The sequence below is a fragment of the Corapipo altera genome, unplaced genomic scaffold (assembly GCF_003945725.1).
Source record: "Corapipo altera isolate COAL_440 unplaced genomic scaffold, ASM394572v1 0, whole genome shotgun sequence".
Classification (NCBI taxonomy): domain Eukaryota; kingdom Metazoa; phylum Chordata; class Aves; order Passeriformes; family Pipridae; genus Corapipo; species Corapipo altera.
The window spans coordinates 28,262,120-28,280,743 of NW_020884872.1; the positions used below are offsets into that span (position 1 = coordinate 28,262,120).

Sequence of the window (18,624 nt, forward strand, 5' to 3'; positions counted from 1 at the left end):
ATTACTCCTCCAGAGGGTGATTCAGAGCAACTAAATTTAGGCACTTGCTCTGAATCACTCCCTACTTAACCTAGTGAAGCATCCTAGAGACAACTGATTCTACAGGCAAAGGTTATCCTCTGTGACTGTTCCTCTCTCAACGTCCCCTCAATTGTCAGTACCATTCTCACTAGCTTCTCAGCTCCAGCATAATTTAGGTGGGAAGTTGTCACTTATCCTCAGATACCTGCGAGGCAGAGAGAGAGGCACGTCAAAGATGTCCAAATACCTGGTTAGGAACTGCCTAATGTCAGAATTTAGATTGGTAAGTCATTAAACAAATACACTGATTTTTAGAAGTTGTAATTCACCAACAGTTCCATAAATCGACTTCAGTGAAGCTATGATGCGAAGTTGGCACTCAAGCTGCTATTTTAGATTTAGCATTCTGGCAAATCACACCATGATTTTCCACAATTTTAAATAAATTCAAAGAAAGCTGTTTGTTGCTTTTTAAACAGAAAAAACATAACGGGGGGAAAAAAAGTCTTTATTACTAAATATATTTATACAACAGTTTTAAATGATAAATCAGTATGTTTTGAAGTTTTGGTAGCACTTGTCATTCTTTAAACAGCCAGACTTATCGCTTTTTCCAGGTGAATTTCCGTCTGGCTCCCTCTTGACCAGGCTTTTTTCGTTCCTTCACACGTGGGTCAACTGTTAGTAATCCAGCTACAAAACACAGAAAAGCACCCATTTATTTACTGTCACTAGTTAATATTACAGGTATACTTCATGTGATGCAGTAGGTTCAAGGCAGCCCATAACTCTGACTTTCACTAACAATATGAATTGTAACATCTAGAAGGATAAAGGTACAGTATAAAAACATACTGAAAAGACTGTCATCATATCCTCTAGCATTTTAACTTTTCTTTATTAACCAAACTTTCTTCACATTTTTCTTTACAAACCACTAAAAGAAATAAATCTATAAAACAGTGTTTTATATCTATTCATATTGCTAGATCCTTTAAAGCAGTGGTCTCCAAACTCTTTTTGATCATTTAGTCCTATCAGTAAAATATTTTTGAACATGCACTTCCAATACATGTATATTTATTCATTTGTAAATTATATGCCTTACAAAGTCTAAAATTTTTTTACTGAATCCCCATAGATCAGCTAGGGTGCACATACTCCATTTCAGATACCACTGCTTTGGTGCTTCCAAAAGTATATTTGGCAATGTCCAAAACATGTTCGGAATTATGCTGATCTCAGTGCAGATACCAAACTCATTACAATGTCTGTTTACAAGGGTATTCCTAGCAAGTCATACTTGTCAGTACTGAAAAGGTACAGTCAAGGAAACTTGTTGTGAAGATAGTAGCATGAAAACAGCTTTGGTTCCATGGATGACAATAGAGTTTAAAAAAAAAATCACAGCTGTTCTGCCAGTAACACAGGCAGGTATTCTTGCTACTAGTCCAGAAAAAGTGTAGTTAAAAGCTCACTATTAATAACTCCGTATTTGCTGAAACAGTATGGCATCTTATCACAGAGAAGTATCAAATACTGCAGTTATCTAAATAAATTCTATGTTATCCTAAGTAACTTGTAAACACTAAATAATGTAAGAGTGGAAAGAAGCTCCCTCACTCTGGCTAGTTGCATGCAATGTGTTTATGCTCATTACTCTCTCTTCAAAACTAACCCTCCAGCATTTACATTCAAGAAGAAAACTTTTTTAAACATGAACAAGATGCAACTAGCCAAGTAAAACAAAACACCGTCTTAGTACCTTACAGCTCACTAATGCCTGATCCAGATTTATTTACTACTGAATACACATTCGTGTTTTGTGATTCTATGTTGAGGCAATACGAGCTGGTTAATAGACCTAAAAGAGGTCATGAACAGATGGAAAGACTTGAGAAGTCATCCAAAATGTACACAAAGGATGTTAGGAAACAAGTGAAAACAATCTAAAAATAAATGCAGATCCCCTTTATGCAATATACAAGGTTTCATTGGGATTATTTACTCAAATCTGATCCTTAATGATCCTTGTATTAATTCTGTTAATTACCAGAAATGCATTAAGAAACACTGAAATCATTTCAATTCCTACCTTGCCTCATGAATTCCACCTCCTTTTCTGTCACAAAACTCCTTAAGGCTTTTGCACAGGCTAAACGTATTGCTCCAGCCTGTGCAGATCTTCCTCCACCAGAGACTGTGCAAACTGCATCATGTTTTCCAATTCTGCCAAGAAACTGGAAAGGGAACAACAACTGTTCCCTAAAAAAAAAAAAAAAAAAAAAAAAAAAAAAGAAGAACGAAAATAAATAAATGAAATAATGCAATATATTCACATGCATAAAGTTACATGCTAGGCACTTATCATAGTATATACAAAAAAAGTTAACTTTCAGGCAGAGATCCAGAAAGACTTTCATATCTCATTCAAATCAATAAGAAATCAGCAGCTAGGAGCATATTTTGACTGCCAATGGTAAGTATTTTAGTTCCACTGCTTATCTATAGATGCCAAGATCTGTCCACTCTGGATATTGAAACTGAACAACCTCTCCCCTCTATCCTTGAGCTTAAAAACTACAACATAAAATAAAAATCAAAATCACATAAAGGATAGAAACCTTACGTCAGCCTTATGACAAGACTTTTCTATATCAGACTGTGCACATCCTCCATGTGCATGAAGTGTCTCCCCTTGTCTACTTCCACTATGTTACTGTATGCCAGAGCAATTACACATGCATACAATTTGCAAATCTCTACATTTAAAGGTAATATTTATTATTTATTTTTAAAATAAACTGCAAGCCCTTTCTAGAGGGACTAATATTTGAACTATTCAAACAGCCTGCGCTCTTGGTTTTTGCATCTCTTCAGAAAGTGAGAGACAACAAACACAGAGCAAGGTTTACCTATCAGTTCTTAAACTCCTGAAAATTAGAAGAAAAATGCAAGACAGCTTTTCATAAAACAGATAGTTATACAGAAACAAGAACAGAGAATCAACTTCATGGAACACAACACCAGCATATTATTGCATGGCATTACTTTTGCTGGAACGATTTAAGTACAGTAAGAATACAGCATTTCATAGCATTCTCACCTGTCCTGCAGCACTGGGAAGTAATGCAAAATGTCTTTTCCATTCACTGTCATTTTCCCGGTCCCATTGTCATAAACTACTGCAGTAGCTCTTGCAGTTTTTCTTCTACCTTAAAGGAATTAAACCCAGACTATTATGAGGTTTCAATATTCTACAGAACTTCAACTGATTAAGTAGTTAGCAAACCACAACACTTTCATACAGTGTCAGTTGTTTGTTTTTGTAGGTTGAGGTAAGAAAAAAAAGCAAATAAAGAACAACTATCTTTCAATATATTTTAACCAATGTTTATTAACTGGGGGAGAAGTGTGTGTTGGGAGGAAGTAGAGATAATGCTCTACCTCCCATAACTTCAGTGGTTCAGGACACTTTCTTGACCTGGTGATGCCACGGTAGATGAAAATACACAGTTTGTTGAACTACTACATTTACCATTAAGTGCAATTTCTAGTAATATTAAAATACTTTATAAAATCATAAAAATGTACAGAAGTTCAAGAATATTCACTTGGTAAAGACTAACACTTTAATTACACTGGTATAAGCAATAATACACAGCATTAATACAGTTCCTCAGAAATTGCTACTTACTGTTACTTCTCTTTAAGTGGAATAGTTTCAAGCTAAAACATGACAAACTCTCTGTGTTGAAGTCTGAGACGAAATTCCTTTAGCTCACAGGAAGCAATCATTCTGATAAACGAATGATGAAACAAATGACATTTTTCTTCATGTTGGGGCTTATGGGATACAAATGACTGGTTTTGAACTTATTATACCTGGTGGCTTCTCTTAAATAACATGGGTCGCACGCTTATCAAATTTCAGTTACTGTTCTGAAGATACTACTGAAAACCAGTGTGAATTAAACCACAGTTTGGTGATCTCACATCTCTTTGTTGTCATGTAATCTTGAAGACAAGTCAGCTAGAGCAAAGCTCTCTTGCCATTTTGCTCCTCAAATTCTCTGTGACCTTTGTTCTTAGTATCATCTGCTGCTTAAGAATATGTGTCATCTCTAAGATTCCTCTTAAATGAACAGCATAAAGTGTGTGTGCACACATGCTTTGCCCAGAAAGTCATCAGTCTTTCCTATACATGCTGTTGCTATATAATTTTTCTATGCAATCACTCATATATCACATCCTTCTTCAACTATATGTCCCTCCACTGAAAGCATAAGCAGACTGTGTTTAGAAGACATGGAGGCCTTCATGGCTTTTCTCTAACATCCCCTCCATCTCAGTACCAATGACCAACATCCATCTCTGTCCCACAATGTTTAGGAATTCCCTCTTTGCCTTTTCCTATGCTGTTTGTAAATATTCAAATGACTTGTCATTCATTCTTTGCATCTTCAAAATTCTCCATTCAGTGGTCCAAGCACACCATTTTTATACTAAGCAACAACACTGTTATATCCATGGAATTCTTCGTATGTGTTTGTGTTCCCTCAGTCCTCCGCCCTCTATGTTCAACAGTCAACTCCTGCCAAAAATGAAAGTATTTTTGTATCCTACAGCATGTATCACAACAGAGTCCTCTCTACACAGCTACCACTGTACAAAAATAGTGGTAAAACCAATTGATAGAATCTGGGTTAAAAAGTTCCACTTTGTTACTAGACCATGTCATAACATGGTATGCCATAACATCATTAACAACTACACATGCAGTATACACATAACCATATAAAATGAAGTAGTGACTCTTTCAGCAATGTTGTACATACTAGAAAAGAAGCAACATGAAGAGGAAAAAAATTCTGCATTGTTACCAGTAAACTTGAAATTATTACCTTCACCGGTGCTGAAGGTCACTCCTTGCTCATCATACTGCAAAGGCTCAATAACTACCTTTTGCATCTGCACAGGAAGTTCTTTGGAAAACTTCTGTATGTACTTCTCCTCGATGTCACTACACGGCAAATCCGTCAATTTTTGTAAGAGTTGAATAAATCTTGAATACTGTAGGACAACAAGACTTCATTAAAAGATGCAAATGTAATTGCATTTGCTAAAACTTTCTATTTTTATATAATGGATCTTTCCTACTTCACTTTTATTGATGATTTGTGACAAGATGACACTTCTGCACCTACATACTGATTTAAGAACAGTATGCAGTTGCATCATTTTCTGCGTAACTAAAGACACCTAGCTCTTTCTTCAGGTAAAAGTGAAACTTTAATTGAAAGCATAACCAACACCTCTGTAATAAAGGATTTTGTATTAGAATGAAGTTCATCTGACTTTTAAAAAGAAAACATTAGGGGAGTCAATTATTTTATTATTGTTTTATTAAAATGGCAAAATGAAAAGATCTTCACCTGATTTTCAGTAAGTCAGCATATTCACTGACTTGGAAATAATTTTATTTCACTAAACTGAACCTCATAAATGATTATATTTCATAACATATATAGAAAATGCCTATCTATCTATCTTTGGCTGCTCAAGCTGAGTTACTGTAATGTTTATGATTTCCTTTAAAACTCAACAATCAAGCTATTTAAAAATTCAAGAGATACTTGACTTAAAGGGCAACCTCTTGAAATAAATTATCTTTTGCTACTGTGTGGTTCTCCTTCCCCCTTACACCTCCCTCCAAAGTTCTTCAACATGTGATTAAAAGAGTACACACCTCTGTGTTAACCCATTTGTGCTAAAAGCTGGGATGTCCTGTTTTGAAGTGTTACTGGCAGGAGCACCAGACAGCTGTCTGGTATAAAGGTATGATACCATCTAAAATGGATTTTTCATATAGATATCATAACCTGATTTTTGAAGGTTTTTCTACTTACAAGTGATTATTAAAAGTATTTTTTCTTCCTCTGTTACCAGAGTCTCCTGTACAAAATTACTACTTTTCTTGTAACTTAACAATAGGCCTTGGAACTCTGACATCTCTTGAAAACTACTTCTGTCTAACTATATAATACAGATGTGGTAAAGTTTTTGGAGAGTGAAAAGGAAAAAAAAATCAATAGCTCTGATTTTCATAATGCAAACACCACAGAAAATTTCAATGCAGTGGCAAAATATACGAATTTGAGCAGGTAAGACTGGCAACTTATACTGAGACATTTCAAATACATTTAAGCAATCTTTGTTCCAATAGCCTGAGGCTTTGTGGTTTTACGTATGAGAGGCCAGTATGTAAAAAGGTTTGATACTGGGTTTTGGTTGGTTGGTTGAGATTTTTTAAAGTTAACTGCAATCTACTTTTACAGATGTAGAATGTACTACAAGCAAGCAACAAAGAACACCAAACTGTTTAGTTGTACAACTAGACCTGGCACTCTGAGAGGAAAAACAGCCAGGAGCTACTAAAAACAATGAAGTCATAATGGCTTCTACTGTGAGTAAGATAGAGAAAGTCTCCTGGGTATTACCAGGATGGATAATTTACAACAGCTACTTCTAACTTATGCTTATGGACCACAAACTGCTTGAGACCTTTTCACGTCCCCCACAGGCAAGGAAGCCATCACATGCTACTGTTCCAGATGACAAGTGAGCAAAGGGCTCGTTTGCCACTGTTATGCAATTTTTGCAATGAAGCTGTCTACAGGACAGAAGAGATTGAGGAACAGTACTTCTAGGTGAGAAGACATAGAGTTATATTCTCTGGTACTGTCATATTCCAAAAGAAAACTAAGCTGGCCACATAGACTGAACCTGCTGTTACAAAATCTGACGCTCTTCAAGGGACTGTAGGGAAAAGCTCTGAACGAGAAAGAGGTGTATGACTATTAGGTTGAATAGTCTTATTCACAGAGATAGATGTAAAAAAGGACTCCAAACTTAGAGAATGATAGTTTGCAGAGGAAACTGCAAAATCCTCCTTTCTCACACCATATTCATAACAATGAAGAGATATCTATATCAAACCACAGATCTATTTAGCTTCGTATCTTGTTTCTGATTTGATTTTTGTTTCTGATCACTAAGAAAAAGGACTTCCCATCTTGAATAATTACCCCTTCTCTACAATAAGTGACAGAAGCTCTAGCCCTGTCCATTTTTCATCTGTAACTACAATAAATGACTAATTATTTCTACTAAAGTGTCACTATACCCCATTCCTGACTAAATAATTAGATGACAAGGAACAGGTGCTTTAGGCCTCACAGTGTTACCACTAGGAGAAAAAATAAATTATGTTAGTAACAATGGAAAGCTCTTAATAGTTCTGTACTGTGCTGAATAAAAAAAAAAAACCAACACAGGTCACTTTAGGCCAACCTGAATGTGACAGTGCTACGAACATATGCAGAGTTTATCAGAATTCAGCAAAGTCTTTTGAAGCACACCTGTTTCTACATGGTACCTTTTCAGTATCCAAAAATGCACCCAGAGTCCGTATTTTTAAGACACAAGCTTCCTTAAGATTAGAAAGATTAATTACTTACATCATCATCTGACAGTTTTTCTAACAACATTTCTTCCAATTCAATCTTAGTCAGCCATCTGCTGCCAGCCAGGTTTCTGTTTAAAATACCACATATATATGCTCCCTTTAATTAACCATGCAATTAGAGTTACATCACAAAAGACCACACATACAGTCAGTCTTCGTTCAGAAATACATTTTCCATTACAAATGAATATGGCTCACATTCCTATAGTAAACATGAGAAGGCCTACGTTGATTTTAAAAGATCTGCCTTTTGAAAGGGATGGTAACTTCATCTATTGAATTAACCACATGAATATTATGAGTATCAGTTATGCATTATTCATATGATTGAAGTCAGGGAATGAGCTAGAGTAATATCGTAATAGTAAGTGATCTTCCCCACAACTCAGTACTTACTTTTAAAAGCCTGCTGCCAGGAAAAATTTGGTTTACCAGCAGCAAAGAACAAAATCAAAGGTAGAATTTTAAAATCAAATTCTTTTGCCTCTGGTCTTTACTTTTCTGATCAATACAAAGAACTGCACTAGCAGTAAGCACAGTCAAAGTACTAATGCAGCAATGACACCCTTTATCTACTGTGCAATCTTGAGCTGCTCAGCACAGAAACTACACTGATGATAACAAAAACAGAAACTACTCAGAAAACAGCCTCATACAGAAATGCTAACAAAACAAAACAATACTTGAAATAAATCTTTGAAATATATATGATATGAAGTGACCAACTACACAGAATGCCACCACAAATATACACACCAACATTATCAGATAGATTTAAGGCAAAGATGTAACCAGTTTCTTACCTCTTCATGTAAGAAACATTTTTAGAAACAATGTTTTCAGTAGCATTAAGGAAGCTATGATTCAGTAAAACACTCCTTCTGAGGGGATTTTAAGTAGTACTACTTCTTAAGCGTGTATTTTAATGCTTTTCTGAGTCAGGACATGAGAGATGTTTATTTAGAAACAATGCTGATTTTAATAGCAATTTTAAAAACTTTCCAATCCTGACCGACTCAAGTATATCCTTACATTTATATATTGCTACTTGCTACTTCCAATGAAGTCAATGAAATACTCATGTGAAAAACTATAAACCTGAAATAGTTCAAGATTAGGTCCCAACCCTACAGTTAATGTTACAAAATACATCTAAACCAGATTATTTTCTGGGGAAAAAACAAAGCAAAACCAAAAAAAAAAAAAAAAAAAATCAAAAAAACAGCCCTTCCCACTGACCCTCTACCTACACTTACTAATCTCAGAGGAAAAACCATATCCAGTGTGGAAGATAAGTCTCAAAAATCCTTTAAATTCTCTGAGGTTTTAAAAACCTAACACAGAAAAAAACCTTTCATCTCTGACTAGCTTTAGGTCATTTTTCACATCAGTAAATCCACTGGCTGAGCTCTGTAAGGAGTCAGGTTATTTTTCAGCAGCACACACCAAGAAACTACATCCATTTGTTCTCCTGTCTGCTCAGAAGCTAACATGAATCTCTGATAAAACATTTTGTGGGTCACAGGACACTATTTACATCATGAAGAAACATGAACTTCCGTTATTTAAGAAATTGAAATTATCTCAGCAAATTAATCCTTTCTCTTCCTAACATAAATAACAAATGGCTGAAATTAAGAAGTGACAAACCAACATGATGTGCAACTGGAGCTGTGCATAAATCTAGCTAGAAGAACCATGGCAAGAACAGATAAAACCAACTTGGGAGAGTGAAAAAACTAACCATACAGAAAAGCAGTAAATGCCAAAATCAAAACTTCCTTGCTGTATTTATTTCTTTTAAAGACTTGTTTAATTTACCATTCTAGTATAAAATCCTTGCAAGAAATCTCAAAATGGAAAATCAAGAATACAGCCTAAGAGGAAAAACAGTTCTTAAAGCATATACTCTTTTCAAAGACAATCCTGACTGTATGTACTAAGAAACTAACACCTCTAGACCTCCCCCAGCTTGCTCTGGTTGAGTTGGATCTTTTCTGTCCAGTGGTTAACTAGCTGAAGAGCTTGTTGTGCATACCAGAGAAGTTACATAGAAAAAAAGAAACAAAACTAAATTCAATTACTAATACTAGTGATAATTAAATAAATTCAACAAAATAAGCTTTTCTGAAATTACTAGTTTTTGATGACTTATCTTTTCAAAGCCATTAGAAGAAAAACTGTGACATTAAGTATTTTGATACTCTTCAACTTAAATACTGGTAAGTTAAAATATTCAAGAAAAGTAATTAAAGACTATTGAAGAGTTCAGCTTTAGGTCTTAGGATTTTTTCATCAGAAAAAACTTATTTGGCATTTTAAAAGCCCTTGTTTTCTCATAAAAACTCTAGCTCCTTTTTCAAAATCCTTAGAAATAATTTGGAAAAAAAAATTGCATACAGAAGCAGAATTCTGGATATTTTCAAATCACATTTCAGAAACTTTATAAAGGGAAGAATATTGAAAAGAGCAGGGAGAGATTAAAGAATAAGAGAAATAGGTGGGGTTTCCCTACTCTAGCAATGAGAAGTGAGTGTTCCACACATACCTGGTAAGACTTTTCAACCTGAAATTACCACACAAAATATTACGCAGAGCTAAAGTCTGAAAATGGGTTTGTGGAATAAAAGGCAGGTATGTTGGGGAAACTACAAGAAATGCTAATACAACATATTAAAGCACATTAAGATAACTACTATCAATATTCATTCTAACTGGAGGATTACCTTTTTTCCTTCTGAAGAGGAAGGTCTTGAGCTATCAGCTGGTCTTGGTATTTCTCAACATTCAGCAATTTTTCATAGGTTTCCTTAAGTGTATATGGAAAAAGTATTTAAATGTAATTTTTCCACTTAATACTAAAATTTTGTTATTTAAAACACATGTTTATGTGGTTTTACTCTCCAAACACTTCAAATACAGAGGTCAGAAAACAAGCAGAGCTCTGACCAAAACAGAAAAAAAAAAAGGAAAAAAATCTCATATGCAGTTCAAAGTAATTAATTTTGAATTTTGCAAAAGTGTTTTTTGCCTTCTTACATATGCTTGTAAGAAAAAAATAAAAAAAGGTTCTCAACTGTATACAGAAAGGCAACTACATTTGTATAACAGATGCAACTCCAAAACATACTGCACGATAATTTCATCAGTGCATCCACATTTTAGTATGACTTACTCAAAATACTGACAAGGTTTAAGACCTTAATTAATTTCATTTATTTAAGATTTTTGTACATTTTGAGTGTCAGCTTTACTGGTGGTCCGTAGTCAAAGCTCCTGGCATCCCTGGCATGTCCATAGGGAAACAAAGTTGCACATTTATCACAGAATTTATCACAGAATTTCTGTTCTTTCAAATGTACAGATATACTTATCCTGAATTTTCAGTACTTTTAAGCAGTTTGCTCAAGATTCTTAGCTGTGTTATTATTTTCAAACAATACTGTGACAGCAATTTATAACTTCAGGGAAAAAACAAAAACAAAAGCAAAACAAAACAAAAAGAAAATATCCCAAAAAGTCGCAGTAAAAGGATTACAGAAGAAACATGTTTTACATAAAGTATTTTCAGGGGTTTTTTTTTCAGTATAAGATCTAAAACTCTGAATTACAACAATGGTTCAAATCCCAAGTTAAATAGAAGTACTTGAAGAAATAATTATAAATTATATTAAAGCAATAGGGTGGTTGTACTACAATTGAGTACTTATATACCAAATAATTTACTTCATTTTACAAGTGAAAATAGAAAGCTTATAGCTGCTTTCCTATACTGCATTAATATGAGTCTTAGCAAATACCAGAGAGAAACTAGTGTAAGAATTGGTGGGGACAAGGAAGAATGGTTGGGGTTTTTTTTTCCTTTGTATTATTTAGGACAAAACAGTAAAAGAAGAAATGTGAGACAGCTCTGTATTGTCAGGAATTAACTAACAAAATACTAATTCTTAACATAATACTGGGATTTGCAACAGGATGCAGTGAAATTTCTGCAACAGCTTAAAAAAACCCCACTCAAAACAGAAGCCCCTTGCTTAGCTATAAATTTCTATTGTTCAAGTTGATTTGTTACTATGAAATACACCTGCACGTACACTAAAAATATTTGTACTTAAAGTGTATGAACAAATAACAGATTGTTATCTGAGTTGCACTGAAAGCACTTAAATAGAGACAATTCACTGAAGTTTTTGATGCAGGTCACTGGTGACATTTTTAATGACAAGTATTTTTTAAATAATTCCACGGTCAGAAATCTTGAAGTACAAAATTCACTTTTGAAACAGCATGAGAACTCATATATTACAGTACTATGTCTTTCAGACACCCTTTATTTTCCATGAGATAATATCAGACAGGAAAATTTTTCAACTTTAAAACAGTCTTCTTATCCTCAAATGCAGGAAACACCACATAAAAGAGCACAAATCATATTTTCAATACTTCCAAACCTCACAAATATAACTGTAGTTCTCGAAGATAACAAGATATGGTATCACTACTGTGGGCAGGATTTATGCCATGTCACTAATAATCAGAGCTGACTATTAGGCTGCAAAAATTATTGCCTACACATGGCACAGACATGGTTTGTGTTGAGGGCATGAGGTGTGTCTGCACCAAGCAATTTTTAGGCATCTGTAGTTGAGATATGGAAGAGAATGAGTATGGAACTTCTGCTTGAGGCTGTAAAGGAAGGGAAGAAAAGGGGAAGGACAGCTGTGTCTGCCCCTCAGCTATCTGGGCAGAGTTCAGTTGGAACAGTCTTAGAGATTCATTCCTGTGAGCTCCATGCATTTCCACATTCGGAAGAAGTCAAACCAGGTATGAAGATGACATTTTGGTGTCAGAAGAGGTACTGGGGTACTAGGTCATATAAATGTGTAAGGAGGTTTTTCACTTTATTGTTAGCCTCTTGGCTTACCTCTTGCCCTCTATAAGGCAAAGGGTGTCACCATCCTACCTGGCACAAGCAGTTTCCTGTCTGCCTCCTCACAAACACTCATCTCCAACACATTCTGGCATATAGACTGATGTACTGGAATGGTCAGCAAAAAACTAAAATGCAATTACATCACAGTTCTTTAAAAAAGGACACAGGGAGGTAATCACAGTTACCATCTTAGGACAGACTAACTACAGTCAGAATTCCTTCCAAACAGCAACTGAAGTACTTTCAGGTAACATGACTCAAGTTAAAAGAAGACTTAAAGATTTTGTCATATTTGGAAACTACTGATAAACACAGGCAAATAAAACGAGATGTGGGTTGCCAGCAACTACTTTTTAGCCTCAGAAATTCATAGTTACAATGACAAATAAACCTTTACAACAGCTGGAACAGTAAGACTTTCCTGAAGACCCTCCCTAGGTTCCCAAAGAACACCGACACTCCATAGCGCATTTAAGTTCTTAAGAATGTGCAATTTTAAGAATTAAAATGATCTCTTTAAGTTGTTCTGGTTAAATTACAGCAATCATGTCTATTCAGACAAAGAACCCTTTACACAGGAGATGAAGTCAAACAACATTAAAAAGCAGCATTTTAAAATAATTCCAAGTGTAAGAGAAACACTAAATATAATTTCCTACATATTTCTGGCAATGAAATGGACTTGCATCTCTTATGAAATAAAATTTTGGTCTGAAGTACTAAAAAAAAAAAATTAATGCATGTATCTAATCTCTGTATAGAGATGAAGCCAATAGACTGAAAGAACCACTCACGTGTGAAGTAAAGTATGTGGATGAGCCTTTGCAAAATCAGGAATCACATGTAATGCCCAATAATTTATCTGACAAATCTTCACTCCCCAACATCTAAAGAAAGCTTCTGGAGACACACTTGCTTTTTCAAAGCTGGCAGGTGAAGATTTTACTAATCACTTGAGGATTCAATAGTCCAATTCATGACTGTACACATCTGTGTGTCTTGTAAACTCAGCTATTACACAATCAAAATAGCTGATTTTACAAGATTGGCTATGTACTGAAATGCTTCCATTTCTAATAGAGAGATCAAATTTCAGATCTCTTCAAGGACACTCTCTTGTTAAATAATAAACAATTATTTTACTCTGTATAAAAAAATAGGGAAGAAATTAGCAAATGAAACCTTGGAGGGAGAGATTTTTATGGGGGAAAAGGATTATATTAATATTTTGGTTAAAATATGCTGCGAAGCCCACGTTCTACCTCAGTTTGCACTTTTGTTTCTTCTGTTTTTGAGTTCAGCACATACTTTAACAGTTTTTAGGTTTTGGTTCACTTAAGAGTTAAAATGCTCAATTTTTAAGCATTTATTTCAATCCACAACCACTGATATGTCTCAAAAGGTACAAAAAGCATGACTACATGGAATTACTATTTTGCTATACACAATTGTACGAAAAGACCATTTTGTCTTTTTCTGCACATTACAAAAACATATTACTCTAAAAAACTTTTAAGTTAAATGATGATCAAGTATACTATCAAATGTTTGTGAAATGGTGTTTCATCCAACAAACATTCTTCTGTGTATTAGAAGAAAAATAAATTGTTCTTTTCCCCACAGTTAGACTTTGTTCAACAAGTGGAACAAAGACAATAATGCATATAACAAATATCCCGTATGAAAGTCCATTTCATATTGAAGGCATAACAACATGTATATTGGCAGTTATAATACACGTGAATATATAGTTTATTTTCAGTAGATAGTATTTTTATTAACATTAACTAAACAATAATGCTATGACTAATAATTAATAAATTCAAGTTTCAAGTGGGTGTATGTAGTAATTAATGGCATACAAGTTTAAGCTAAGTATTACATTCATCTGGTTTATTAGATTTAACATAGCGATTTAAAGGACATCCTCCAATGGGACTGATTACTTACACTAGGCTGTATTAACATACAACTCTTTTTCCTAGCCAAATTAATTAGCTTTGAGACTTAAAAATACATTTTGTTAAATACACATTATTCTAATAATGTTGGGAATTTCATGCAGATTTTGGCTTTTGTTTGGCCAACTAAGAAAACCCTGTTAAACCTCACTTAATGGATTTAGGTTTATAGAAGTCTATTTAATGAAAATATTCTGAAACAGTTGAAGAACATTCAAGTATCGTATACTAATGAAAAATGCATTTGTCAAGCTCATTTGTTTGAAGGTGGTTGCCACACTCTTAGAAACAAAATGCAAACTATACTTCCAGAGACTTCCAAGGCAAGCTTACATAGTCTTTCTAACTGCTAAGAAGAGCTAAAAATAAACTTGTGCTCCTTGTAAAATTTGTAATTTCTTCATTATGATGGAATGCAACAAACATCTTGCCCTTGGGTTGCTCTGTTTCAGCCAAAACAAATGCAAATGGCTTGTCAGATGACAGCTGTTTGATAAGGCTCCTCTACAAGACCTGCATGCTTTACTTTTTTCCGTGAAACTTGGGATGAAAGGCAGAAGGCAGGAAGAGAATTAATGTAGCATACAGTCTAAAGGCAATGCTACAACCGTGATTAAGTAGAAAAGTTAAAAGGCACAGATTTTCCACAGCCTTGCTGCGTGCAACCCATCCGTGTAACAAGTTGACAGGCCTAGCGCGTCAGCTCCATCATCCTCTCCGACAGCTAAAACGCAGCATTGCATCCCTTTTCAGAGAAAATTTGCGTCTGCACCATGAAGCGTTGTACATTATTTCTTAGCACTGCAGGGGGCTCAAGTCCATATGGAACCTTCACAAATATTACCACAGATCAAACCAGCGGCGTTTCGAGGCAGATTTGACATACCTATTTAAATGAACAGCAGGGGTCCTCGGGCTGCCTCGGGCTGTGCAGGAGAAAACCTCTGTGGAAAGCCTATGCTGCAGCTCCATTACTCAGCAAAGACACACTCTACATTTATCATTCATTTCATTTCTGCCAGGGCAAGAAGCTCATTTGCCCAAGGTCAACAACAAAAAAAAAAAAAGGAAAAAAAAAAGAGGGGGAAGTGTTTTTTATTTTTATTCTCCCAAAGAAACAAATGTACCTGACAAGTGGGGATTTTGTCCTTCGAGTACACAGAACGCAAACAAGTATCAGATAATTCTAATAAAAGCACTACACTCAGTAAAGCTGTGCACCTAATGTGAGAGCAGGAAGTTTGTTTTTTTGACAACTGACTAACCACAGAACTAACTTTTTAAGACTATCTAGCAAGGAAACAAAATCTGACATGAATTTCCAATTAAATATATCTGCATACATTATTAATGCTTTTGTCTTCTGTAAGTATGTGTAAAAAACATGAACGTCTTTCCATAAACTCTCCTAAAGACGTAGATAATGCTTGTGCCACTGATGGTCACAGATATGAAACAACTGTTCATAACCCATGTTAAGACTCAGGGTATAGCGATGTTCTATTAGATACAGTTTTTTTCCTAAAGGTAAAAGATGCAGATCCTTTACTCCTGGAACCACGCTAATCAGAAAAAGCCTTAAGTTTGCATGAATGGAATCATCTTAGAAAAATCAATTAAGCAGTTTAAATGCAAATTTTCTTCACACTAAATGTCAGCACAAATAACATTTCCTATAGTTTTGCCCTTCAAGGAAAGAAAATCCTATTTTTTATTCTACAATGAACTTTGCTAGAACTAGTCATTTTTATTGTATATACATTCTTCACTACTAAGCTTATGCTACCAACCAGATAGAGCCTACAAGAAAGTGTTCAGACTATTCAAACCCAGCCCATCGCCAAAACTGTAAAATAAACCAAAAATTAAAGCAAGAACTATTATGCAGTGTGTTCTCTTAAATGTGACATAAAAATGCTCATAATAATGGATACTGTGACACAAAAATATACATTGCATTTAACTTCAGTGGTGATATTATGACCTACTGTGAAAACATAACTAAACTAAGGAGCTCCTGACAGGCATCTCTAGAATAACATATACTTGACTGGGAACTGACATTATTTATTACAGATAACATACTTACATGCATTAATGAATAATATGACTGCTTGCCAGTATAAAAGAGAAAGTGAAATGGTCGGCCATCTTCTCCCCACTGTATTTCTAATGGAAAGCAAGATCAGACAAGGAAGCAATACACAATCACTTAAAAAAAATCCCTTATATTTAACTGCAGTTATAAACCTCTTTCATAATACTGATTACCTTTTTAAATATCAGAGAACAAAGACATTTTACGGGTGTTCAATCTGTCTGAAAATCTAATGATTTAGTCAAGCTAATCTCCATCTGTAATTATAACCAAATATTTAACATAACATTTCTAAATATCGTTTTACACAAGGGAATATCTCATGTACAGTTTAAACTTTCAAAGACTGTATAGGTGGTATTACAAATAGAAGTATACATTTTAGAGTAGAAAGAAGTACACAGGAAGAGATAACTGAAATCTACATAATAATTGTGAAAGATTAGCAGCTCTGAAAAAGAGTAAGTTTTTTATTAGCATAATATCTCTAAGCTAAACTAAGTATAATTGTCTTTTGTGGGCAACCACCATATGCAGAACTTGGGTGGTTTTAGAACTTGCTCATGTTATTTGGGATAATTATATTTGGGATATTTAAATACAAACACCTATCCTATAGTCTGCATAACTAGTTCAGCAAGAAAACAAACATTCCATATAATTCAGCACATCCACTTGCATTCATTATAAACTGTTATTTAAGGACAAATAAATTTCAACTTAGGAAGAAAAAAAAAAAAATCAGACTTACATTACATGACAAAGATCTCTTCCAAATAAAGAAAAATGACAAAAATAAAAACCGGAGAGCTTTTTACAAATTGAACTGTAAAGAAACTCCCAGCCATTTTATCCAGTGAAGTTCAAATGAAGCCAGCTATAAGCTATAGGCAAAGGTAAGACTCTAAGAACCTGTCTGATAAGCACGATATGTATTGGATTGGAATGTTAAGATACAATACAGCAGAAGTTGAATGTAAAGATGCTAAACTTACTAGAACAGAAGGAATACAGGGAACTTTTACCCACATGTACTGCTAGTGAACTGTGTGAATTTCCATGTATGCAACTGTGAAAGCACATTTCGTTGAAATTATTGTTCAGGGAACATTTTGAAGTATAAATTTCAGTTTATAGCTCAGTGAATATAGAATTTCCCACCTGTGCTACTAGTTAATACTAAATGCTAAAAATGGACAACAGGTTTTGACATTATCTTTTAAATGTTTTATGTAAAAATAATTTGTCAATTTTAGTGAACTGACCAACATACTGGCATATCACTGACAACTGGTACTTCATACAGTGTCTCAGGAGCAAGACCAAAGACTGTATGGACAGAAATGCAGAGTTAGGACTTTCAGGTCAAAGGCCAGATTGGGAGTTTCCACTCTTCCTATTCTCTCAACTAGCAATTTCAAAGCTGCATTTCTAATCTTTCAGAGCAACAAAGTTACTAGGAAAACTTTTAGTTTAAAATAGTATTAATGAAGTTTAAAATAGTATTAATGAATATTTTATGGATGTGATAGACAGCTCTGACAAAAAGCTACTGAATCCAAGAAAAGGTTTTCCCATGACTTCAACATCATCCTACTTATTGTTTATTTTTAAACAATGAAAACTATTTATCTTAGTCAGTTAACACGATTTCTGAGAAGACCACTGGTATTTCAGAATCCAGCAATAATTTTTATCCTAAAACACAGAATATTAGATTAGACTTTTACTGCTCTTGTCTTGGCAGTCATTAGAAAACAGGGAAAAGAATAAATCCATAAAAATAAGAAATTCTATATATGCAACAATTCTAATACTTAGAAATAATAAAAAAAATTATCTAGGAACACTTACTTCTCTGCTCTGGAAAAATTTCCCTAGGATGCTGTCAATAAATAAATAAATAAACAAATATCAGGAAAAGTAAAACATTACTCAAAATATCATGCTACTGTTATTCAGAAAAGCAACAAAAAATCCTACCTTCATCATGGGTCTGGCTTGTTCATCGAATAAGCCAGAAGGAAAGAGATAGGCAATAGCTCTCTGAAAATAAGAAGAGAGATCTTCTATGTGATATTTT

General features: G+C 34.4%; 1 protein-coding gene across 2 annotated transcripts in view; it reads right to left on the bottom strand.

The window, feature by feature from the left end:
• Positions 1-507: 507 nt before the first annotated feature.
• The window catches only part of MRPS9 (mitochondrial ribosomal protein S9), a 33,969-nt gene continuing 15,852 nt past the window's right edge, over positions 508-18,624 (bottom strand). For both annotated transcript variants that reach the window (XM_027640989.1, XM_027641000.1), the window contains exons 3-11: positions 18,525-18,587; positions 18,396-18,426; positions 16,533-16,612; positions 10,276-10,358; positions 7,542-7,617; positions 4,926-5,094; positions 3,128-3,236; positions 2,117-2,286; positions 508-714 (exon numbers count right to left, since the gene is read on the bottom strand). In XM_027640989.1, the coding sequence (XP_027496790.1) occupies positions 623-714; positions 2,117-2,286; positions 3,128-3,236; positions 4,926-5,094; positions 7,542-7,617; positions 10,276-10,358; positions 16,533-16,612; positions 18,396-18,426; positions 18,525-18,587 (873 nt within the window). In that variant the 3' untranslated portion in view covers positions 508-622. The remainder of the gene's footprint in view (positions 715-2,116; positions 2,287-3,127; positions 3,237-4,925; positions 5,095-7,541; positions 7,618-10,275; positions 10,359-16,532; positions 16,613-18,395; positions 18,427-18,524; positions 18,588-18,624) is intronic.